Source organism: Kogia breviceps, chromosome 4 (genome assembly GCF_026419965.1).
Source record: "Kogia breviceps isolate mKogBre1 chromosome 4, mKogBre1 haplotype 1, whole genome shotgun sequence".
NCBI classification, from domain to species: domain Eukaryota; kingdom Metazoa; phylum Chordata; class Mammalia; order Artiodactyla; family Physeteridae; genus Kogia; species Kogia breviceps.
This window is the reverse complement of record NC_081313.1, coordinates 5,203,132-5,229,130: the sequence shown is the minus strand read 5'-3', so window position 1 is coordinate 5,229,130 and position 25,999 is coordinate 5,203,132. Positions and strand designations below refer to the sequence as shown.

Below are 25,999 nucleotides of genomic sequence, written 5' to 3'. Positions count from 1 at the left end.
CTTCTCCAGGACGCTGTGATGCTGGGAGACTGACAGCGAACGACAGCAGCCGGTGCGGCCAAGGTGCCCTCCTCCTCAGTTGCTGGGCAGCTGCCCCGCCCTCACGCAGCCAAGGAAACACAGTGACGAAACCTATTCCCGAGTCGCTCTTACCCAACGGGCTCTGTGCTTCATGGTAGCCACTACCCACTGTCATCAGCTTGCTCTGGTCCTCTAAGTCGCCTAAAGATTGGCAAGAGCTTTGCAGGTTCTGAGGTGTAACGACAAACATCACACCCTCCTCAAAGTTTCATCAAATCATCACAGGGGGTGAATGTAGCCAATATTTCATAATAATTTTAAATGGAGGATAAGCTAGAAAAATATTGAAATAGGGCTTCCCTGGTGGCGCAGTGGTTGAGAATCCGCCTGCCGATGCAGGGGACGCGGGTTCGTGCCCCGGTCCGAGAGGATCCCACGTGCCGCGGAGCGGCTGGGCCCGTGAGCCGTGGCCGCTGCGCCTGCGCGTCCGGAGCCTGTGCCCCGCAACGGGAGAGGCCACGGCGGTGAGAGGCCCGCGTACCGCAAAAAAAAAAAAAAAAAAAAAAAAAAATTGAAATAGTATGCTGTACACCTGAAACTAATATTGTAAGTCAACTATACTTCCCTAGAAAAATAAAGAATACGTTTTAAAAAAATCATCACAAGGTGACTGATACAAAAACGTGTACGCGTGTCTGGGTTACCGAGGTCACCGCCGCCGTGCACACAGGCTGTCTAGGGCCCACGTGCCAGGTACCTCGAACGGGGATAAGACAGGGCACGAGAGACCCTGCAGCAACTCAAAGAGGAAATCGTGGAGGGAATTCCCTGGCGGTCCAGTGGTTAGGGCTCCACGCTTCCACTGCCGTGGGCCCAGGTTCAATCCCTGCTCAGGGAACTAAGATCCCACAAGCCACGAGTCTCCAACAAACAAACGAACGAACAAACAAATGAAAAGGGAAGTCCTGGAGACGTGGCCGCGAGGGGTTTATCTGGAAGCCTGGGAGTCAGCGCTGATGGTCCCTGAGACGACGTGGTGGACGGGCAGAGCGTCACACTTGGGGCCGAGCTGCGGTGGGACCCTGACGACAGCCGGCGCTGGCTCGCCGAGTCCCGGGAGGACGCAGGGCCCCGCCGGGACAGCACAGGCACGGCCTCCCCTCTGAGCTCCTCGAGGCCCTACTTACACTTCAGGTAACCGCAGGCTCCAGGCCCCCCGGGTTCCAGGCTCCCGGTGCAACTGGCCTGTTCAGCCCCTGCTCCTTGGGGAACCTCGAGCATCTGCAGTCACGTCGTCCGAGCTCCTGCAGAAGGCTGTGGGCAGAAACCCCCGAGGCGGCCGAGGGTGACGCCCACCCCACCCCCTCCCGCCCATCACCCCTTCCACCAGGCGGCCTTACCAGCTCCACCTCCAGACCGACCCCAGATCCTAAACCCGCACTGCAGCCCGTCCGGTGCCCCGGGCGGCCGTCCTCTCTCGCCTGGACCATCGCAGCACCATCCCCCAGAGGTGGCCGCGGCGGCATGGAGAGCCTCTCACCTCCCCTCGCGGCCTCCAGGAGCTCGCCCAGCCCACCCACCGCCCTCCTAGACTGCTCCTGCACCCGCCTCAGCCATCAGGCCTCCTGCTGGCGCCACTCAGGTCCCGCCCGGGCTGGGCTCAAGGCTGCCCCAGGCGGTCCTGTTAAGAAAAACACACCCGTCACTCTTCACCTCCAGCCGCCGCATCCTGCCCTGCTGAGGCCACGTGGCATCGGCTGCTCTCGGAGGTTTCCTGCGACCTCACTGGAACGTGGGTGCCTGAGGAGCAGGCCTGGCATCTCCAGACAGCACCTGCCCAGAGCACCTTCGGAAGCCTTTTGTGGAAGGACCCGCAGGAGCACTGGACTCAGGACACCGGCCTTACAGCGCGCCAGGCTCTACCGACCAGGTCCTGGAGCATCCCACTTGCGGGGGCCGCGCAGCCCGGGACGGGCAGCTCAGTCACTCGCTGGTGCGAGAAATGTTACACGTTTCCTTATAAATCCCAATCATCAGCTACATTAAGCCGCACCGTGATGTTCGGGGGTTTAAAATGCGTTATTTTGAAGTGATATAACGTTGACCTAAGAGAGACGTGGAAGAAACAGACGCGTCGTCGGGCAGTCTAAGTACAGTGTCCCACCAGCTTGTCGGAAACCGCGCACAGAGAGCATCATTTAAGCGGCTTGGGCGCGCCCTGCCAGCCTAGCCTGTGGCGGGTCTGGTTCTCCTGCGCCCCACCTGCCACCTCACCAGGTTCTGAGTAGTTCACCAAACCAGTGGTAACACGACGGCCCGCCCTCCGAACTTAGAGAAGTCAAGGACATAAACTGCAGGAGCCACCGCCCGCCCCGCAAGGAAAGACACACTCAAACACAACCACCTCCTGGTTTCCAAAGTTTATTAAAAATCAAAGAATAGAAAAACTTTACATAAAAATATGTCAATTTTAGCTTCCACATCGTTGTCCACACACACAAAAAATCGAAACATGATATCCTGTTGTCAGGCCCGCGGCGCGGGCCCCGGGCCAATTCACCGGTTCACCGTGACGTGACGGGGCTGGAGCCCGGCGCCCGGCTTAGGGACTGAGGGCCCCACGGCACACCCGAGGGCGCCCCCGCGGCCCCCCGCTGTGCTTCCTTGGAGGAGCCTTGCAGTCAATATTGCTAACGCGCAGAGATTAGTACAGACCTACGGATCAGCTTTTATAAATATTTATCAACAGGTTCACGATTTAAATATCTTTAAATATTTTTGATAACCTCCGATCATCAAGATCTGCAGATACAGTGTGCTACTCGGCTCTGGGAGCCTCCCAGGGCGTCTGCAGGCGCGGCCGGCCGCTCTCAGCGCACGGGGGCCGGTCCCGCTTCCAGGGGGCCCGCAGATGCGGTGAAGCTCTCCACACCTAGACCCCACTTGAGGACGCCCCGCTTCTGCACGTCACCAGGGTCACGGCAGTAAGCTTCTCGTCCCAACCTTCTCTGCTAGTGGACTTCAAAGACCGTCCCACCTGTAGCGTCAGCAGGGCCAGAACTCCCATTTTAAAAAGGGGAGTCGGATGGCCTAGGAGAGGCACCTGACTCCCAGGGACACCTGTGGTGCTCCGAAAGCTCAGGGTGAGGCAGGATGGGTACATTAGTGTTCAAAAAAGGATAACAAAGACAGTGGCTGTCATGGCAGAATACACTTGCATAGTATACCTGGATGCTTCTCGAGTCAGGCGCCAGCCGCTCCGGGGCCCGACACTGGGCTGCGCTCTCCTGTGACGCGTCAAAAACCCCTCCACAGCGCACTGAGCAGCTCAAGTACTTCTCCTATGTTTGCTCTTAACAGAACGAATGCACACTGCTACAGATTCCACAATGGAATCGACATAATTCCTTTCTCCGCATCCCTAAAGCTGGGTACCACTGTCCGTGAGGATGTGCACCAGACCCGTCATTTACAGGCCAGGCTACTAAAACCGAGGCGCTTCAAAGTTCACACTTGCTTAAGATTTCATAATGTGACAGCCCTCTCTCCCCACAGAAAGTTACACACTCTGGCACTCTAAACGCTGGCTCCGTTGTCTAGTTTCAAAGAACCAAACCCAAAACATTAAAACTCCACGGTCAGAGCAAGACGACAGACAGGCCGGACGGCCGAGCCGGCGGGCAGCTGGTCAGAAAGGCTTCGCGGCCAAAGCCCTTCGGAGACCCGCTGGGGGGCGGGGGCAGCGACTCAGCTCCTTCACGGCGAACTGAGAGGCCTCACACCTGACCAAAGAAGGAACGTAAAAATAAGCCCCAAGCCCCTCATTCGCGGTGTTGGTAACGATGCTCATCAGACAACCAGCCGACAAGATGAACCCAACTTAGAAAATGCAACTCGGGAAAGGATCTAAGCATGTTTAAAAAAATTCCCTTCTCCCTTAAATATAACTTATGTGAAAATACGAAATTAAATAAAAAATATCTGAGTTATTGCACAAATCATAAATTTCCAATATTTACATAGAAAAACAGTTCTGAAATTTGCAACAAAATGTGAGGGTAGTAAAACAAGGATGACCTCCCAACAAATAACGGGGCTTGATCTCCGTTGCTCCGACAACGTGGAATGAAGTGCCAATGCACAGGACAGACACGGTACTGAGAAAGGCCAAGGCCCCGTCCGTCCCCGCAGTTCCCGGTCCAGACCCGAGCCAGCACTGAAGGGAGACGCCTGGGAAGGCAGAAGGCAGCGTCCACGTCCAGCAGGGCTCCTCAGAGGAGCACGGGAGCCGTTCTTCATGACGGACGTGGCCCCCGCACAAGGAACATGCAGAGCGGGCAGCCGAGGGCCCGGCCGACGTGCTGGGTGCTGGTCTCCGGTCCCGGGGGTGCCGAGGCCACCCGGCTCCAGTCTGGGAGGTGTGGCCGGGCGGCGCCACCAGGAGTATTATCTGCTGAGACTGACGGGCAGGCTGTCCCTGGTGTGTGTGTGTTTCCTCCTCCTCCAGCCGGCGCGGTTATACTGATGGTGCCCCCGGTTGCCCACGGGAGGCCGCACCCCTCCGCTGCCCACCGCGCTGTAGCTGCCGCCTTGGCCGTGGCTGTGGGAGCCCTTCATGGACAGTTTCATGCCGCCGTGCTGCTGAGGGGACCGAGAGGGACACAGGGTTGGAGGCCAGCCTGGACAGGGCGCAAGTGGAGGCCCGCCGCCTCCGTGGGCGGGGAGCCTGAGCCAGCGGGAGCCGCGACCCCGCCGGGGGGTCTGAAGGGCGGCGGGCCCGCGGGGAGGAGCCCAGACGTGGCGGAAGCGACAGCGGGCCGCTGCTCACACATCACAGGGACCCCTGTCGCTACCTCCAGATGCGGAGAACGACCCCTGCCCACCCCAGCGCTCTGGCAGCGCGAGAACTGTGGGCCTGTTTCAGACCACACGCGCTCACATCCGAACACGTCTAGAATCTCACTTCTAGCTGCTTCTACGCGTCCACAGAGATAAGAGGGTCCCTCTCACTCTCTCCCCCAGACTTCGACCGTGACGTTCTGGAAACACACGAGCGGGTTCCACGTCAGCGGGGTGTGTGCCGGCCGCTCCCAGGCCGCCAAGCCCCACGCACAGCAGACCAGGGAAGACACAGCTGGTCTCAGGAAGGTTTCAGAGCAAATCCAGCAGAAGGGGGTTAAGAAGGAAAGCCAAAATGCTACTAAGGAAGAGTGCTTTTGCCCTCTGCCAAGCTGTAATTTCATCCTGAGTATTTCTAACAGGTCAGCGTAGCAAGCCAGGTAGCGGCAGGATGGATAAATCCAGGAAGGAACGTTCTAATACTTAACTCTAAATAAAAAAGATAAGCAGGACTCAGCGACATAGGTCCAAAGAGCCAACCCTCAGGGATCAGAACGTACTGGCAAATGTGATTAGACGAGCAACAGAGAGCGGTGAGCAGAGCGGAGGTGGACAAGCACCGTCAGCCTGGGCGCATCGGCCTTCGGGCCTCGCGCCCCAACCCCCACGCCTGGACACGGCCACAGTTCTTTCCAACATCCTGGCACCTTAACGACGACCTGTCTTCCTGATACCAAGTTTCTAACGTGTGGGGTCTGGGCTTAGAGCAGCCACAGGGCAACGGAAAAATGCGTTCACAGGGACCCTCCCCAATCACTAGAAAGCCAGTCGCACACAGGCCCCGCCAGGCCCTCTGCCTGGGGCACCCACAGCAAAGAACGGGGAGGGAGCGAAACCGTGGGAAGAGAGCACCGCTCACGGGCGTCATCGCTCCTGGTTTCATCATCTACTTCTTGAAAACCAAAGTTCTTTTAGCGTGTAAATTAACAGAAAAATGGGAAATCAAAATATTCTTCGCTGTATGCTAACAAATTCAGTAGAAAAAAGAGATGCATGATGAATTAAACTATACGAAATTTTAAAATAATTTCTTAACACTTGTAAAGTTTTGTCTGTTACAAGGGAAAGCAAACGTGAAGCTGAATGATCAGAGAAGAAAAAAAAGAGTATCTGTGGAATTCCCTCTCTGGTGGAGAAAGCGTTAAGCACTGGGCTATCACAGACCTGCCTGGTGGGAACCCAGGACCCGGGCGGACAGGACCATACCTTGTGATACAGGTGAGGGCTGGAGAGCGCGTTGGGGGGCGCGGACGGCACGGCCGGGGAAGACACGTGGTGGACAGCTTTCAGCGCCGGAGCTCCTTCGATGCCAGCTGGTCTACAGGGCACGGCGGCCACCCCGAGCGTCGGCGGAGGTATAGTAAACCTGGTCTGGGAGAGAACGGCCGGAGACACCCGTGAGGCACGAACGCAACGCAGGCTAAACCAGCCCGTTCTTCGCGTGGGCGCCGACGAGGGTGCCGTCTGCACACAGGCTCCTTCGTTTGCGCCCGACTGCAACTTCTTGTTTTGAATCAGACACAGTCCATACTCTGCAACAGCAACGATGGTGTGAAGTGTGTCCAGCCACCCAAGTCGTGAGGTTTCAATATTCACTGAAGACCAAACAGTTCAAAACAACTGCAGTCATCAAAATACCTGTCCCCCCGGCCTCCGGAGGGAGCCCTCGGCAAGGCAGACAAAAGGCGTGGGGCTGGCCCGAGCGAAGGCCCGCACACGGGGTGGCCACCCTCCCCGCTCTCACCAGTCCCCAACGCTTCCGTCTTTGCATCACCCACCCGCCACGGCACAGGGGTGCTGGCGGGAGCCCCTCCACTCACCTTCAACAACCTCACCGCTCTCATCTTAGAACTGTATGCATCTGCCCCAAAGACCTCTGGAGAGTGGCCGTGGCCCCCGGGGCCGTGGCCGCAGCAGGAGCCGGGGCCTCAGGGCTGCGCTCAGGGGCTGCAGGGCACACGCCGTGCCCCTTCCTCACACCTCCCCCCAGCCCCGGGGCCTGAGCACACCCGCGGCCTCTCCTCCATGGGGGCTCTGCGCCGCCAGGGGCACGAGGTCCCGGGAAGAGCCCACTCCCGGGACCTCTGACGGCCTCGCGGCCCCAGCTCTAAGTCCCCACTGCACCCTGAGTGGGCAGGGAGCCTGTACGCGTGAGGCTTTCGAGTGGGACTTCCCTCAGTTACTCCACTGGAAGTTTGAAGTTTGGGAATAAAATGAGAAAGTGCGCTTTGAGCCTCGTCTTAAAACTTGAATGACCTTCGCATCTGCCTCACTCACTGTCCGTGCGGCTGACAGACGGGACCAGGCACAGCGTGTGGTCCTGACCGTCCCCCCGACATTCCCAGCATCCCGGAGGAAAAGCTCAGGCAGCAGCGATCGGCACGCAGCCCTCGAGGGAGCTGAGCCCGAGGAAAGGTTAGAGCCGGGTGCGTCATCCGTGGCAGAGTCTTTACTCGCACAGTGCAGGCACCTGCCTCTTCATTTCACGCTCACGCAGCAACTGAAGGTTCCTGGGGTGCTATGCTGACGGCGGCCACCACGCGTCCTGGACCCGCTGCCCTGGGTCCCCGCGGCCTGAGGCGTGTCCTGAGAACGCCCTGCCTGGACGGAGAGCCAAGCAACGCAGAGGAACCCGGCAATACATTCGCACGCATCGCGTTGCTTTACACTCAGATCATATAACCCACACTGCAGAAACTGGCTCAACTTTAGAAGTAAATTAACGCGACGGGCTTTATATACGTGTAACTGATGTACACTTGGGAAGTGGGTACAAATTTAAAATATCTAAAATTACCTTTTACACTCTTAATTTTGTCTAAATTTTTTAAAAGAGGACATATTCAAATAGAAAAAAACCCCATAAATACTACCTAATGGATAACGTGGACAAGTCAAAGTTTATATCAAAACTTAGTAAGAGTGTAAACACTGAGAATCTGGGGGAAAGCCAGGACAGTGTCCGTCTCTGCCCAGGGACGGCGGCGACGTCCCTCTCTCAGCACAGACCCAGGCTGGCGGCCTCACGCTGGGCGCCGACGGAATTTGCAGCAAAGCCACCTCGGTGCCCGGGAACCAAGAGTGCCCTCGCTGCAAACACAGGACCTGGGGGCCTCAACTGCACGGACGTCCCTCGAACAACGATTACATCCTATCCGCCCGCAGAAGACGAGAATTTCCTACCAGACGGAAGTGGACCTTCCCCAGATTTTTCACGTTGCTTCTCTAGCCCCACCGTGTCAGCCAGTCCCGCAGCGCAGGCAGCGGCTGGGAGCTGGTCCCGGGGCCGTCGCCGGCCGCGTACCTGGTTGTTGGTCGCCATGACCAGCGTCCTGGGCGGGGCCGACTGCGCTCTGCAGCTCGGCACGGGCAGGGCGGCGGGCAGGCCGGCCGGCAGAGGGGCAGGCGCCTGGAGGCTGAACTGGCGCACGCTGGGCGTCGGGCAGGGGGGGGTGTCCGAATCCTGCGGGTGACAAGAGGACAGCTGCACCCAAGGCCCGTGCCCCTCACGTCGACGGGAGCGGCCAAGGGTGAGCCCCCAGGGTGCTGGGGTGCGGGCAGCCCCCGTCTGCCCAGGTCTCCCCCGAGTCACAAGACCTGGGCAGAAGAACGTAACCGAAGAAGAACAGGACGGAAATGCAGAGGAGACGCCCAGAGGGCAAGGTCTTATCTCCCAGTAAGTGGGTGAGACACGACCCATGGCAGCCACGCCGCGCGGGCCCCACCACTCCCAAGGGGCCACGTGCCCGCCACCTGAGCTCTCAGCACGGCGGGGACCGCTGGGCGCGCACGCGGGGTGGCCTCGGGCACACAGAGCAAGCCATAAGGCGAGGGGGGCAGAGTTTAAACTCACTGCTGCGGGCGTTTTCCACACACACACGCCCCCAGCGGACACACTCACGATGTCGCTTCCGGAGAGCGAGGACACGGAGGAGGCAGACGAGCCGGAGGACAGGAGTTGGGGGCTGGGCAGGGACAGGGCCAGGCGCGGGCCGCAGGGCGACTCGGGGTCCCGGCGTGGAGGCTGCTCCCCCTCGCACACGCCCACCCGCTCGGTGGTCTTAATCCTGTCGTCTGTGGAGGGAAGACAGAGCCGTCACGCACCTCGGCCCGAGGGCCCCGCCGCGCCCTAAGCGCTGCTCAGGGGCCTGACAAACTGCATTTCTAACTTACTTCGTTTCGATTAATTTTTCAAATTACACTTCAGTTACTGGAGAACATTTAAATAGGCCTGGAACGACATGGGTGTACAGTTTCATCTGGAAATTGCACAAACCCTGATCACGATGTGCTCCAGGTATAAAAACACACTGGATTTCAAGGACGCAGTACCAAAAAAAAAATCTCAGTAACCCTGTATACTGACTACCTATTCAAATGTTAATATTTTGAATACTAAAAGTTGAATAAAATATATTATCAAAATTAACTTCACCTGCTTCTTTCCCCGCCGGCAATGCAGTTACTAGCTTTAGAACTGCACGTGTGGCACGCACGTTATTTCTACTGGACAGCACCGGCCTAACCCTGACAGTTTTAAATGAAGCTCTTACAGAAAGCGAGGTGTCCTTAGGGTGAACAGTTTACCACCAAGGGACAAAGAGACGCTGCTGCGCCGACGGGTCGGGCGGCGCCGCAACGGCCCTGGGCTGGCCTCTCACCGGGGTCTGGCGCCGCGTGGGCCCGGCTGCCCCACTTCTCCTTGATCCACGCCCGGTAGTCGATCACCTCCTGGGTCACCTTGATGATCCTCCCTAAGGTGCTGCAGCAGGAGGACACGGGGAGTCAACAGTCCTTCCCAGCAGCCACTTTACATTTTAACACAGAGCCTCACTAAGTGAAAGGTGGGTCAAGAGCTGAAATAACTTTACAAAATCTGTATGGCTTCTGGTGTTTGAGCCCAAACATACTCTGCAATCACAGCACAGAAAAAGTAGGTGCTCTTCGGCAGATATCCTTGGACCTACGTCTATCTACAAAAGACCTCTGAAGCCCAGGGCCGAGTAGGGAGGGCCGCCCTCCCCAGCCCCAGTGACCGCAGGGGTCCCGTTTCCCAGCGCTCGGACGAGACAGAGAGAGCCCGGCACGGGCCCAGAGCTCTGCCTGAACACGCTGAGTGGACGGAGGCCACAGAAGGGCCAGGTCTCAGAGCCCACCTTCTCCATCACCTGCCGAGGATGGAGGCGGTGGTCCTGCTGCAGTGACCACTGGTGGCAACCCCTCAGTCTCCCTCTCAACTCCCCTCTCCCCCCGCTCCCTCCCCACCCAAGTCCCTCCACCTCCACCACAGCAGCAGCCTCTGGGCTCAGAAAGAAACATTTCTCATCGCCAATCAAAGCACACACCACGGGAGTGCGCACTCAGAACGGGGGCTGGCGGACAAGCGTGCAGGAAGGGGCCGGGGCGGGGGGTGGACGTGTCCCTCGGAGCTGAGCACCCACATCTTGAAGACGGCCTGAGAAAAATCACCAGGTGCCACAGCTTTAAAAGCCAGAAATGACCCCCCAAACTAACACCCTGAGAAAGTGTTGACTCCCTAAATAAAAAATTTTCCACCCTTGACCATGACGCCCGTCCTGAACTCCTGAAAGGCCTCCCTTTACCAGTATCTCCCAGTTCTCCCAAGAGAGGGTGGCCCACCCATCAACGCACGACAGAGGCCAGGGCGCCGGTGCCGCAGAGGCTGCGGCACCCGGCACGGGGCTACCTTTCAGAATCTCTGTTGGGATAGGACCTGGCGAGCGGCGACACGGCATGGCTGAGGACGATGTAGGCGTAGTCGAACACCTGCTTCACTTGCATGGCCCCGTAGGAGCTCCGGCCCACGTCGTTCCCTGAAACAGAAAGGCTGCCATGGGAGCTGCTACCCAGCCGCGTGGTCCTCTCACGTGAGCCTTTCCCCCACGGGCCCCCAGCCCTGAAACGCCCTCCAGACCCCCCAGCACAGCCGGATCGGGCACCAGGAAGTGCACAGCGCCCGTCGCCGTGGGCAGCTGGGGGCGTTCCAGCCGGAGGGCCCATCTCACCCACAGATCGGGACCCATCTCCGTTCAAGGAGCTGTCGTGCATGGAGACGGAGCGGCGGCCCCTCAAACGGCAGGGTCACCCCCCGGATGGCAAAAAGCTCAATGGATCCAAAGCACAACCTTAACCAGACTGCCAGGGCCTGACTGAGAGGACAGGTCACAGCCGGAGCCCCGCACCTGTCAGCACCGAGGGGACCTGCAGGAGCAAACCCTCGGGGACAGAAGGTGCCAGGCCGAACTCTCGGGTGGACGGCAAATAAAAATGAAGCCGCCACCGAAGTCGACAAGTGAGCCACAGGCAAGGAGCTGACTTTTGTTAAGAACGGCAGTTTCCAATTTTAATTTTTACACGTAACTCCTTCTTCACAATTCGGGTGAGGGTGGTTTTTAGGAGACATATCCTTAAGTACTGGAATTGTCTCCTTTCCAGGTTTAATAATAATGTAACCCAGTAACTGTGTGGGTTTTCATTTTTCAGTTATATTTCAGCAAACACTGAAGACCAAGGAATTGCCTGCCATTTAACTGTTCCAAACAGACAAACTGGTGAGAGAAACCTGTCCTACTGGGCTGAAGGATAAGCACTTGTGTGGACCACAGCGTTTACAGACCACAGAGGAGAATCTTTCAAAAGACTTTTAAGAAATAAATTTCATACCCCAGAAGCCACAAAACAAAACAAAAATCGTAAATCTGAGGGTGCTGGAAAACATATACAGGAGCAAAACAATAAAAAATACCAAATACAGACACAAGAGACAACAGTACAGCATGTCGACAAAGAAAGGCTTCCCTGACCCACAGAGGACGGTACAAAGTCAGTGAGGACAGTCCAGCAGACAGATGCACAAAGCACATGAGCTCACCCAAAAAGCAACACAAAGGGCAGTGTGCCTGGAGCTAACAATCTCCACCACCTTTCCCGTCACCTGTCTGTCACTGACTTTATCACCAACAGTAAGAACAGTGTGTCACCTAATAAATGCTCGATAAACATTTTGTGCAATTGCTAGTAACCACGTGTTTAACCTCACTCCTCATTAAAGAACTGTAAGGTACATGACAATGTGTACTGCACGGTCTCATCAGATCAGCAAAGATTTAAAAGACGGTCACCAAAGGTGTGTGGGTGTAAAGCACCCTAACCCGCCTCAGGGTCTTCAAGAAGGAAGCCCTTACGACGAACACTCCCCATGCGCACAGGAAAGGGGTCTCGGGTGCACTGTTTAAATAAAATGACAAGCTGCAGTCTGTTGGTATTATGTGACACCATGCAGTTAATAAGGAGGCAACAATCAATGTTAGTATCCACGTATGGAAAACTGGAGAAAAACACATCCAAAGACAGGGGATTATGGCATACTTCACTTTTCTATGTGACAAACTTCTGGGAAGCAGATGCTTTATGATGGATACGTAACACTTTTCTATTCAGAAAAAATAAATTTTTTTTCTTAATTCTCACTTTCTACATTTTTCTGACTACAGAAAGTAAACAAAGTTGCAACTTTACAGTACGTGAATTAGAAGCATTAAGAACGAATTCTGAACGTGCCACCATCAACTCTGTTAGTACAGCAGGAACCTGCGTCAGATCGCGTGCCCTCGGCTGGTGGGGGGCGCGGGCAGGGGCCTGCGGAGGCCCCTCCACACCCAGCCGGCGCGCGATGCCTCCACGCTGGGGCGAGGGCAAAGCGAGGGTCCTTACCGGGCAGCAGGGGGTCCTCAATGCACAGCATCGACGGCCTGTACCCGCTGGTCATGGCTTTCATGATCTCCTCTTTGGCGATATAGGCACCTCCTTCTTTTATTCTAATACCAGTTTTCAAGTAATTAAAATTTCTTCCGTAGAGTTCAAAAAATTCTACAAGAAGCATTCCAAGGTTCTCATCAGCTCTCCGGGCATCAATTCTTGGATGCAACTGTAAAAGCAAGGCATCCCCGGTTCGTACGGATTCTGGCCGCTCTCTACAGACAGCTGCGCGCGGCGGCAGCGGCGAGCTGGCCAAGGACGCACGCCAGCGGTGGCCCTCGCTTGCTCACCGGCGCCGTGAGGACACTCGCAGAGGCGGCCAGGAGGCACCAACAGGGCCTGCATATCTTTTGTCAATCAAGAGTGCTCAAAAGAAATAAAAGCTTCTCATCTGAATTTTTAAGTTATACTTCCATTCTTTGAAATTTGTAACCCATATAGCTACCTCCTAACACAGACGTCTGATGAACCGCAAATTCCCAAACACTGATAAATAAGTGGACCATATTCTGCACAATTCAGAGTCACCGAGATGGTGGAGGTACCTGCACAGATTCTAACCTCAACCACGTTTTTCTGAAGCACAGCCAACAGGGGGCAGCGTGAGACCGCGCAGTCCCACGGCGCCGCGGGAAACGGGCGACGCTGACCGCGTGCGGCGGCCGGCACCGCATCCTGCTGGTTACAGCAAACTCACACCCCTGCCCGGGCAGACGGGGGCGCGGCAGCCTCGGCTCCACACGCGCCTTCCTGAAGCAGGTCACGGATTCGTTCTGAAGCTCCAAGCCCCTGTCTATGACGCCACCCAAGTGTCACTAATTTCAGAGGCTCACGAACGGGAGCAACAGAGACCTGCGCTGCCCACTGTGACGGCCACGAGCCGCATGTGAGTATTTACATTTAAACGAATTAAGACAAACAAACTAAACATTCAGTTTGCTGGTCTGCTAGAGCCACACTGCCAGCTCCCTGTAAGCACACACGGCCGTGCTGCTGGACCCAGCAGACAGCACTGCCCTCACACAGCAAGTCACACTGGACAGCGGCCATCAGGAAAAGGACGGTCGAGTCCAAAAGGACGTAAAAGTCCGAGTCCTGGCAGAAGCACAAGGGCTAAAAATGTTTATAACACAGGGCTCCTCAAGGAAATACGGTTCCTAAAGCCTGCAGGTGTGTTCAGGGTTCGGAAGACCTTACAAAGGCGCACTGCTGCATGCTTACTCTTGCCTTTCCTTCTCCCTCCCTTACGTTCCCGGCCTCAGTCAAAAGTCATCCAGCTGAGGGCCCACCCGGGGCAAGGCTGGGCCTCGTGACCTCACCGAGCCGTGAAACGAACACAGACGCTACAGCAGTCACGGCTCTGAGGCAGGACCGGCAAGGCACCGAGGGATGGGCGGGGGCCAGCGGCAACCCTGACCCGCCAGGTGCAGCCTCCGCGGTCGCTTCAGACGGGGAGCCCGGCACCAGGAAAGTGGGCAGCGGTCCGCTGCGAGGCTACTGGAAGCGTTCCGAGGAGGGAAATTAAGCGCACAACGTTGTGCTCTGTTCAAAATAACGTCCAAAGACTCGGGAAGAACGGCTACCAGGGCAGCATCTCCGAGGCGAAAGGGGAGGCCAAGGCAGTGTCATTAGGACGGTAAGAAAATGGGTGCGGAATTCCATTTTCACTGTTCCTACAGCACCTCTGCAAAAACACGCCAAGGAAATCAACATGGTGAGAGGCGCTGTGACCAGCACTGTCAGCTGTACTAATGACACGGAGAAAAACGACCGAATTCTGGACATAAAACCACAAATGCAAACCCGCTGATAAACACGGAGGACGGTGCTGTGCAGCTAGAACACAGGCGCAGTCCTTCACTGCAGTAACTGTAAACGGGGCAATTCATGTCTCCGTTAACTTAGAGAACATACGTCCAAAAAGCAGTGTAAGCATACTTTATCACTGCATCACAGCATTTAATACTTAGGTTCTCTCGACTGGTTTTTCCATGGTACTCAACAAAATAAGAGCAACAGATAATTAAAGACAAAATACTGATTTTTCATCACTCAGGAAAAAAGGCCTCTTCAGTACTTTTTTACCTTCTGTGGTAGCCAACTATTTCTCTGAGACATATATATATATTTTTTGTGTGTGCTACGCGGGCCCCTCACCGTGGTGGCCTCTCCCGCTGTGGAGCACAGGCTCCGGACACACAGGCTCAGAGGCCACGGCTCACCGGCCCAGCCGCTCTGTGGCACGCGGGATCCTCCCGGACCGAGACACGAACCCGTGTCCCACACATTAGCAGGCGGGCTCTCAACCACTGCACCACCAAGGAATCCCGAGACATATTTTGTAGTATAAATCACAGTCAAGAACTGAGAAAAACAGTTTTTCACTGTCTCTCAAGGCATGTAATTTTTCTAAATATAAAGTGTTTCTTCAAGGTTAGATCAATATACACCCTACTGACAGAAGGAGATAAGCCCTCCCTCCAACAGTTAAATCGGATACAAAAATAAGCTATGAAGAAGCCAAGGAAAAAGTATTGATGAAAACAGAGTTTTACTATGAAGATTATTAGAAGTCAGTTTCTACCACACCAAAACAGAATACTGAAAGAGCAAGGAGCTGGAACCCATGAACCAACCGGTAAGAACGTCAAGGAAGGATACTCCCCCGGAAGCCTCAGGGTCAAGGGTCCTCGAGAGAAAGCACACTCACCTGTAGAAAGCTGATGGCCATTAAAATTAGGCTGTACGAGCTAATTCCACCTGTAAAAACTTCATTCAGGTCCCTCTGCAGGAGGAACTGTTTCAGTACTAAAATCAAGTAAGGCAGCAATGAATATTTCTGTAAATTCCAAAAGAAAAACATCATCTGGTTAGACTCCATAGCTCTGAAGACTTCTCACACAGCAAACTCCGCATGGCAGACGGGGGCTCACTTCATCCTCTCAACCCTCGGAAGCCTCAAGGCCAATCATCCTCACCGTAGGGGCCTGAGAACGAATTATGTGAGGGGCCCGTGAGGGCCCCGCTGGGGTCCCTTCCCCAGGTTAGGGCTCAGCAGGGACGCGGTGGGGGGCCTGCAATGGAGACCCCAAGCCCGGTGGGGCTGGGGCGTGAATGAGCGTCTCCTCCCAGCGTCTCCCCGCCCGCCGGTGCCCAGCGCAGTGTTCTGCAGGCTGGCGTGCAGCCGTGTGCAAACGCGAGCGCTCAGAAGCACCCGTGAGAGGAGCAAGGGGGCCAGCAGGAGGCAACAGAGCCAAACGCACGGCGAAGCGGGGAGGGCAGGAGGGCTGAGAAGGGGGTGGAGGGGTGTGGAGGCTTCTGCTGCTTTTCCTGCTCTGCTGGGGTAGAAATGCCCCTTCGGACACGCGTGGTGGTGCACGGGGAAGGGGAGCACTGGAGGCGCGTGGGTCCGAAACCGTGGGCAGAGGCAGGGTCCAGGTGATGGTGCTGGGGTCGCCTCACCACCTCCACGGCAACAGGAGGGAAGGACTCTCCATTTAACTGGACCACACACCTGGTCAGAGTCCAGTGAATGCGTCCCCTTGGGCACTGAGACCACCCAAAGTAAGCGAATCTACATACACTCCACTACGAGGTACTCAACTTGCTATCAGGCACGCTGAGCTACAGCGAGGGTCATCTTGTAATAACGAGAAAGAATAGTTCAACAAAGTGCTCTAAAATAATGCTCAGGTGTACGAAATGGTTAGCCAAGGAGGACAAATCTGCAAGACAGCTCTGTAGTTTCAAAGTGTCTCTAGAAATAGTACTGGAGGATAAATTCAACTGCTACAGTCTTTCTCATTGAAGATTACCACCCCCTTGTTTTTACTGTGCTAACTTGCTGAGACAGCACCTTCATGTAATTCTTGATGAACTCTGCTGCCCGGACCCCAGTCTCCATGTTAAAGCTGATGTCGACTTTAACTTCCGTCTCCTGGTCTGTGAGTTTTATTATCGGTACCTGCAAAGATTTAATTGTGCTTTAGAAAACAGAAAATTGTGCTTTAATAGGCAACGTTTTCCACGGTCAGGCATCAGATGTTTCCCAAGTTGTACAGAGAGTTTTTCTCCTGATACACAAAAGGGGCTTAGAGATCATGAGCCCCAGACCGTAAAGATGAGAAGAAAAGGGACTTTCCCAGCATCAACCCCATGAGCCCCCAAGGCCCCCAAGGCCACCCCCCCATCTGACAACAGCTAGTGCTCATCTCTGCCCGGCCCTGCCAGCCTGACCCGGTGCCTCTCTGGTGACCGAGCATCAACCACCTGCTCTCTGCAGCACCTGTGCTGCACAAGCCTGCCTACCACGAGGGGAAGCCAGCTAAGGCCCCGTCCCACCATGAGGGCCTGGGGATGGGAGGAGCTTTTGGTCCCCAAATCACATCTGCTAGGATTTCTGAAAGCATTCCAAGTAACTTTAAAGCCATTTTTTAAATTATATTTTGCACTGATATTGTTTTTCCAAACAACTCTACCGTGCGTTTTCACTCTTTAAGACAATTTAACTTAAAAACAATTTTTTTCTATGAAAATCAAATAAAAGGCTAGTTTGAAAATACTCTCAGTAACAAGAATCATCACCAAAAGGCACTCAAAACTGGCCTCATAAAAGCTGCCCAAGCAACCATTCAGACCACACCTGCCCCACACAAAACTGTGTTCTTCCAGAAAAAAAGGCAGCTTCTAAGGAATAAAAAAGGACATTCCTTCCGCCAAAACAATCGGGGTCTCACGAAAGGTTTAAAATGTCTGGAAGTCAACAGAGGAACACGCTCTTCAGTGCACACCTGCTCTGGGCTCTAAAACATATACACCTGGGGGCAAACTGCCCAGGACACGTGTGAGAGGGACAGGCCAGCAGGTGGTGACAGTCTCTCCTGGAGATCACCTCCACCACCAGGCAGGGGGAGGTCCAAGAAGGCAGAGGAAACGAAACACTTTCCCAAAGAACCGATCAAAACTGCTTCAGAAGGAGCCCATGGTCAAAGGCCCACGCCTCCCGGACGTGGTAAACTCCTCAGGAGCGAGTACCTTCCCCAGCACCTCTGGACACAGCTGTGAAGCCTCTTCTATACCCACTGACTCTTCTCGCCAAATCACTCCTGGCTCCCTCCTGCCTGACACACACACACACACACACACACACTCTCCCCCCCCCCCCCCCCCACCGCTCATGTGTTGAAGCCCCAGATCCTGGAGATTAGTAGTAACACTGAAATTCTATTTTGAATTTCACCTTAACTACAGCTCTCACGCTGGGCTCGGAGCCCATGATGAGATGCCGGTGAGGCTGCCGGCAGACAGGGCTGCCTGGCGACAGCTGACACTCGTGGAGAGGAGCGGGTGGACCCCGCTCCTCGGCCTACGACGGGCCGCCAGCAGCGGAGGAGGTGTGTGACAGCAATGAGGCCACCTGACCACGCAGCTCCTGAAGCATCTATTCAGCATACGGTCTGTCCTCCAGAAAGTTCTGGAGCGCAGGACAATCAGGCCGAGCCTCCTCAGCTGCTCTACACCTCAGCAAGGACGCCTGGTCAGAGACCACCAGCCACCCACCGCGCACTCTCGAGGGGCCGACGCGACGGGACAAACGGCAGAGCCACAGAAGGGCAGAGCCGAGACTCTGATAACCAGCACACACGGGCAGGGAACACGGAGCTCCTGAGCTGTCGGCGGCCCTGCACTAGGGGAACCTGGGCGCTCGCCTCAAAAGCCGCCTCATCTTCCACCGTCCTGCCAGAGAAGCACGGTTTTCACTTATGTACAGTTTTGGAACGATGAAAGGAACAGGCAAGTTTCTCTCTCTGAAGCATAACTTGGCAAATGGTAATCTTTTTCTACGTAATAAATGCCACAGTCTAATCATTCTGCTACATTCTCCACCAAAGGCAGCCTCTGAATCTGTCTCGTTTGGAGTGTTAATATCTTTTCCTTACGCGGCCTCATAAGAGACGACCCCATCATACATTTTAGAGCAGGAACAGTTTGGTGCTCTCACAACTTGTACTTCACATGGTGTCTAAACATTCTCAGCTTGAACTCCTAACCACAAAAAAATACAGGCGCGCTTACACTACAAGTAGGGAAGTCTTCAAACACGCGGCCAGAAACCGCTGTCCCCATCAGCTCGCCCCATGGCACGCAGGCTGCCTGCGGGCACGCAGAGCCCCTGCACGGGCCCCAGAACCCGCGCTTACCGTCGCCTTGTCGAGGACCTTGATGGAGCCCGGCTCGGCCACGCTGTGTTTCCGCAGGGCCTGCTCCAACAGCTGCAGCGGAGGACGCTCCCATTTTCCAAAGACCACTAGATCGATGTCGCTGGGTGGGAGAAAAGCGAGTGTGAGGCCTGCTCGCCCCCCCACACGGCAGCGCACGCGGCCGGCCGACCGGCGCCCCGGCGCAGGCCCGCAGGTCCTCTGAGAGGCAGACGGGGTGCCGGAAGCCCCTCCTGCTCAGTGAGAGAGTGCAGCTGACGAGCCACTCGGAACAGAGGTGGAAAGCAAACGCTGACCGAGCTCCCGCACCCCGAGGCAACCGAGGCCCTCACGGCTGCGCTGGCCCGGGCTCCTGGACACCTCGAATCTGTCCAGTTCCCCCCTGGCCCTGCCAACGCCAACCCAAATCCTGAGACTGTGGCCTCTTTAGTCTCCAAGCGTTAACAGTGGCTTGGGAGAACATAAGCTTGTAATAAAACGATGCACATAAAACTAAGATACTGAAGAGTCCTTGACGAGGGTACACTGGAGAACGGCTTTAGAATGCAAACTTCTTTGACGTTTTTCTATCCAATAAAAATGCTTACAAAATACTGTTCAAGCAGAAGTTTGCTTGAACCTTCATTAAAACGTAAGATGAATTTTTCAAAATCAAATCCAAAAGCCTCAGACCGTCTTCTATTGCACTTGCTCCCACGGCTCTCACTTCCTCCGGCTCCTAGGAGCCGGCGCTCTGCATCCCACCACAGTAAGTGCAAGAGGAACAATGCAAAGCAGTCAATTACCATAACGGTCATTAAATTTTTATTTCCTGCAATCTCCCCTCCGTGCTCCACCATCTCTTCCTTTCGGTCGTGTCTCTAGCCTTAGCTTTGAATGCAAGGAACCTACTTTAGCCTTAACACGCGCGCAGACACCCCACCCTGCTATGCAGACCCACCCCTGGTCCTCCACGCGGTGGCGCAGCTGGGCCTCACCTGGTGGGAAGATAGAGGCCCGTGCTGAAGCTGCCAAATATCTGCACCTGCAACAGAGAGCGAGCACCTCAGACGCGGCCACGCTGACGGCCACCCCCCCGCCCCCCCGCCCGGCCCCTTCTCACGCCCGCGCTGCCGCGAGGGCCCAGAGGTCAAACAAACTCCTCTCGGTCTGTAAGGTAAACTCCAGCCCCGAACAGGAATCTTCAACAACTCGGCACTAAAGGGCGGAACAATTCCCGGCCTCGCCCACAGCCCGCAAAGCCGGGGCCTGTCGAGAGCCCGCTTCAAGCCCGCGGAAGGCACAGGGCGGGGCTCTGTCCCAGGGCACCGAAGTGCAAAGCCGAGAGTGCATGTGTCACCGTGCCCAGGAGGGGAAGGCGGGGCCGGCCAGGGGGCATCTCCCACTGCTCCCGCGCTCCAAGTGCCCACGGACCGCATCTCAACGCACACGCGTTCGCTCTCTGGAAAAGCGGTGTGTAGTTTTACAAAACGGAACACACGCTATGATGAGTGATGCAGGGAAAAGGTAAAACTTCTAATCTTAAGGTAAACTTAAACCAGGAAAAATAACCGCACTGTTCCAAAAAGGAATTCCCTCGGGCCGATGGTCCTCACACCTGAAGGTGTCAGAACCACCCAAGCTCGGCCGAGATCCCACCTGGGCAGGCCCAGGGTTTCTGACTGGGCGGGGTCAGGGCGCACGCGTCTCTAACCAGCTCCTCGGTAAGGGCGGCCACCCATCTCAGGACCCCCTGGAACCTGGAAGCATGGCCTCGGCCACGTCTGCACAGACCCACAGACACAGGCGGCCACAGGGTGCTGACATGAACTTGTAGCGACACAGAAGTGCAAAGGGTATACCCACATCAGCCGTCGGCCAAAGATCTTTAACCACAGTTTCGATCCTTTTCACCACCTCTCTTCTCATGGCTGCTTCTTCAGGACAAGGGGACATGAAGTTATAAAAGTCAATTATTTCCTCATGAAGTCTAGCGGACAAAAGAGAAACACACTAGAGTTACAATTAAACTTAACCACACTTCTCATTTTGCTATTAGATCAGCATGACACTAAAACATATTTCTGGCCACTTAAAATCCAGTTTCTTGTTTCCTCTGAAAGTATATAATGAAATGAACACTCTGTGGTGGAAGAAATTCCACGGTTCGGCTTAGCACCACAGAGTAACACGAGCGAATTTTGTTGATGTAAATATCAAAACTTTCAGTTGGCATGTAAAGGCTTATTCAAAACAAACATTTCAGGGACTTTACATGAAAGAACTGAGAGAACTCCATCCGTGAAAGATGCAGGGTGATCCCAGAGGCAGCGCAGGGGAACCCAGTGGGTTTCTCACCCTGTCCGGGCTGTGCTCTGCGCTCATGGGCACCCTCACTAACGGGTCTGAGACAGGCCAGGAAGACACGTGTCCTTGGGAGCCTGGCGGCCCCAAGTCTCAACAGCCAGGTCTGCCTGGCCCACCAGCGGACACCACCCTGGACCCAGCACCCAGGGCCCAAGAGCACGTCTCTCGGGCAGAAAGCCCCACTCAACTCAGCACTGGCACATCCCCCCTCAAGGTTCCCGCAAGGAGGACGGCACCAAGGTGTGCGGGACACGGGTCAGTTCGGCCCTCTCTCCCTCTCGGTCTTCCCCAGCAAAGGTCTAAAAAGCAATGGTTTCAGGAGAAAGGAGCGGGCTCGAGAGCTGCCTCACACCCCTGCCCCAAAACTCACGTCTCTGCCAGTCCCCGGCTGTGGCAACGGGGAGTCAAGTCTCAGCCAAGGATCTGGGCTGCAGACCCAGGAAGAAAGGACAGGTCGCCCTCAGTTACTTTTAGGGATTTAAAGACGGGCAAACAAATAACCCGATCCTAGGAATTACGTCAAGTCCAATCTAGCTGCTTCCATTCTTAGTCTGATTATTAGCAAGGAAAAGAGAAGACAAAATGAAATTTGTTCAGTAATACTATCACATTAGCTCAACAGCTAGCAAGACAGTCCACCAGACAGCAGGCAACACTTAACAGGACCTTCCAGGGCCAAGCGACAAAGGTAAGGACGGGATGTCTAACACCTCACCTCCCCTCGGCTCTTGTTTAAGGCCAACCTCACTCTCTCACCCTCAGGACTGCCACCCCTGCTACTCACTTGAAGCGACCATCCTAACACCCAGTTTAAAAGCTACGCGAAGCCGCTGACAGCACACATGGGACACACACAGGAAACACACGCTCGACAGCCTCCTTCACGGTGCATCTGCAAGGGGAGTGAGGCCATCACTGACTGGAGCCCTGACGTTACCACGTTTAATTTTTTTTTTTTTAATCATGCAGAACTTCACCCCAAGCACGCTGCTGATTCAGCCGTGAGTCCCATTTTTAGTAAACCCAAAACGGTAGAAAGTCATGCAACATTAAAACGCAGTAATTTTTCCAAAACATCTACCCAACTCCACGATTTATCAGGTAGAGCTTCTAACACCTCAACAACTACCCAGCGCCAACAACATCCGAAGCCTTTAACCGCACCCCTTCCGGCAGCTCGGAGGGCGCGTCGCATCGGCAGCGTGGCCCACGGCTCCCAGCGCTCGGCAATGTCGTCAGCAGGACCCATGTGCCACGTTAGCGACTGCACCAGGGGCCTCCCCCTGTTAACAAGTGACAGTAACGCTGTCACCGGGCAGCTGTCAGGAGACAGCACAGGGCTCCTCGGGGCAACCGCCTGTGCCGCTGGACCAGCCCTCACCTCGCTGAGAAGTCAGCCCATCAAAGCACTAGGCGCACACGCTCTCCTGCAGCTCGGCGCTGTTCTGATAACACCAGGAGTACAGAAGTATAGAGACACCAAATACGGATATGGCCTAGAGCACCTAAGCAACTGGCCCGGAGACACGGAAGAACAGCAAACCCGGCGTGGCAAAATCCGATCCACACCCCACAAACGTAACACATTAAAGCATCTAGGAAACAGGCCCTTCCGATGTGCCAAAACGTCACTGCCAATCTGTGCCTGCAAGGTGGAGAGAACTGTCACATGTGAAAGAGCAACATGAAAAGTCGCCCATCAGCCTCCCAGGAGGCACAGACACCGCCCAACGTGACAGTGTCAGTCTCGTCAGATGTCTGTTGACTTGCCCGTCACAGAGAAGGGCGCCCCTTCTCTGTGACAGGCAAGCACGCCCCCCCCTCCCGATTCCGGAGAGATGAGCAGCGAGGCAGAGGCGTGCCCGCGTCCCGGAGCGCAGTGCCAGCGGAGCACACGCCTCCCGATCTCAGCGCTGGGTTCCACCAACGAGATACACTAATGAAACGCCTACCTGAAACTTGTATTAAACTGCATCTAAAAGTTAGCAACGGCTGTAACAAACAGTAGGAAGAGTACTTTTGCTCTGCCTTCTGGGAACGGAAGGGATCCTGCTGGCGGCCTGGGTGGACAGGGCGGCTCTGGCCCAGCCCCTGCAGGCTCTTCCTCGAGGCAAGCAGGGACCGGCGAGGCGCTGCGGGACCGCTCGGGCCGCCTGAGGACCGCGTGGCTCTGGAGGGTGATGTACCATCGGTGCAGCAGGAAGACACGAGAAGGTCTAACGACCATCACGAGGCCCGGGCAGATTCAAAGAGCCCTGCAGCCGCCTCCAGCTCAGGCTCTCGGTGGAAGGAACGCTGAGAGGAGAGAGGAAGCACCGAGGGCTGGGAAGGGTGGGGCAGCCCCACAGAGCCCGCAGGCTCTCGAGAAGCAGCGTCCGCCTGCCGCCCGGCTCTGTCCGGCGAACGTGACCTCCAGGAGCAAAGGCCTGATCTCAGCGCCCGCTCGTGGTAAGCGTTCAACCAGTCTGTGTGGGATGAATCAAGTTTTGACAAAACGCATATTTTGCTTATGACTTTGTCACTTAAGATCTACCTTCCCTGTACAATGTCATCTAAAATCAACATCCAAGAAACACTCTACCCCGTACTGATAACTTGATTTGTTAGCAGAAATTACTTAAATGGCCAACTGTCCTTTTAAAAAAATGTAAAGAGTGCTAAATAAAAACAGCCGGGACTGTTTACTCAGGACCACACTACAAGTCGTTTCACTACTTTCAGAAACGACCCATGACAGTCAGCACAGCACACTTTCACACTAAGTGCCAGCGACCACGTGTGCAGCCACCGCTCCCGACACGGAACAGACACGCGCCTTCGGTTCTCCAAAGTGCCCTGCTGAATGACGTCAGTGAAAAGTTTTGATCTTTTCTACTTGAAAACGAGGACAGTTACTCTTCTCACACATCAGAACCTCAGAGGAATCTCACAGCCGACGAGACGTCTACATAAAACCACACCCAAGTCTCCTCCATGGCTCACAATTTAGTCACCGCATCTCCTAGAGCTCACATCACCCCACCACTAGCTTTCAGTGTCCAAATCTTCCAAGGACATGTCTATGCTGTGACCAGCACAGAGAAACTCCTCTCTCATGGGTCAGAGAGGTGGCGTCTCAAAACCAGCAGGAACGATGACCCACCTGGAGGGCCCAGGGCCACTTACGAGGCCAGGGACCACCTGCCCCTGCGGATGGCCGGTGACCGCAGGCCCCAGCCGGAGGCCCTGGGGAGACCTTCTCGGAGGGTCTCCTAAGAGGAGCGCTCCCACAGCCCTCTCCCCTCCCCTTCCCCAGTCCCAGCGTGTTGGCCTGTGACGGGCCTGCGGAACCGATCCCCGCAAGGCTAAAGGCAACAGAGGGAGAGGGGGGCTGGTCCCCTGGAATCAGGGCACCATCCCTCTGTAACTTTCACTCTTCGTAGCCAAGCCTAATCCTGACACAGAAGCGGGAAAACAATGAAATTAGATTCCTGCCTTGTTCTACATTTGAAAACATAACACAGACGCACAGTTAAATTACTAAATGAAAGCATCAAATAGAAGAAGTCAGGGGAAAGCAGCCAGGGAGATCATCAGCTATCTTGAACTTGAAGGCCTTTCCAGACTCCAACACAAAAATGACAAGCACAACGCAAAGACTGAGAGAGTCAAATAATTACCAAGAAATTGTAACAAAAAACTTGCGGAGGGTAAACAAATTAAAAAGCAAACGTCAAGTGCACATGTCAGAAGCAGGAAGGACTTGTTCAGAAAGACCAGGCCTCTCTCAGACTGGACCTCATGCTCTGAGATCAGCTGACAACGTATCTCAAAGCTAAAGAAAGGCATCCCTCTCTGAGCCCAGAGCCCCACGCCTGGACACCTGGGCTCCAGACCCCCACACCCGCACCCACACGCTCGCGGCAGGGCCGTGGGTCAGGACGGGGCGCCGTCCACCCACAGAGAGGAGCAAGGGGCGGCTCCATGACGGACAGGTGACAGACACGCCCCGCGTGCACGTAACTCAGGAGAAGGTCTAAGCGGCCCGCGTGCCAAGGCGGCCGGGCCTCCTCCCGCAAGTGACGGATGAGCTGGTGAGAGTGGCCACCTCCTGCTCTACACCCAGCGCTGCTGGAACCTCAGGTTTTCACAAGAATGTACTCGTCATATGTATAAATTTACAAGTGAAAAGGAGAAAAGATGATACATTTCAGAGGGAGAACAACTGCCCGGAGAGGATGCTCAATACACCACTGCTTACATTTAACATTCGGAAACAACAAAACATTAAATACAACACAAAAAAAGTCAACTGTACTTCTAGATGACAAGATTACTTGTAATTTTTAAATTCTTTTTGCTTGTATCCATCTCCTAATTTTAACAGTGAACACCGAGCGCTTAATTTTAAAAAAAAGAACATCAAGTCGGTCAGGCTTCTAAGCCCTGACGCCACGCTTCCCGTCCCGCCCCTAAACAGCAGCGAGGTTTCCAAGTCCCTCGGTGTAGCCGGTGCCGGCACCCCCGCCAGGCCCTAAAACCCACGCGGAGCGGGGTGGGGTGGAGAGGCACGGGCTGCGGACAGGACTCCCCTGACTGCACAGCGTTCTGCAGGCGGCTACCGGCTACCGGGCACCTGAGGCGTGGCTGCTGCAATGAGGGCCTCAGGTTGCAGCTTTGCTAATTCAGTCCCAACAGCCACGTGGGGCTCATGGCCGCGTCGCTCCCTCAGCTCCACCCCCGACGGCTGAGCGGCT

General features: G+C 55.3%; 1 protein-coding gene across 2 annotated transcripts in view; it reads right to left on the bottom strand.

Moving 5' to 3' along the window:
• Positions 1-2,428: 2,428 nt before the first annotated feature.
• The window catches only part of TENT4A (terminal nucleotidyltransferase 4A), a 49,106-nt gene continuing 25,535 nt past the window's right edge, over positions 2,429-25,999 (bottom strand). Inside the window, exons 2-13 of one of the 2 annotated variants that reach the window (XM_059063266.2) lie at positions 20,763-20,886; positions 19,895-19,941; positions 18,900-19,020; positions 16,556-16,663; positions 15,410-15,538; positions 12,655-12,868; positions 10,628-10,754; positions 9,582-9,682; positions 8,822-8,994; positions 8,225-8,383; positions 6,127-6,291; positions 2,429-4,662 (exon numbers count right to left, since the gene is read on the bottom strand). In XM_059063266.2, coding sequence (XP_058919249.1) covers positions 4,468-4,662; positions 6,127-6,291; positions 8,225-8,383; positions 8,822-8,994; positions 9,582-9,682; positions 10,628-10,754; positions 12,655-12,868; positions 15,410-15,538; positions 16,556-16,663; positions 18,900-19,020; positions 19,895-19,941; positions 20,763-20,886 — 1,663 coding nt within the window. In that variant the 3' untranslated portion in view covers positions 2,429-4,467. The remainder of the gene's footprint in view (positions 4,663-6,126; positions 6,292-8,224; positions 8,384-8,821; positions 8,995-9,581; positions 9,683-10,627; positions 10,755-12,654; positions 12,869-15,409; positions 15,539-16,555; positions 16,664-18,899; positions 19,021-19,894; positions 19,942-20,762; positions 20,887-25,999) is intronic. The other variant, XM_059063267.2, reaches the window with a different exon arrangement.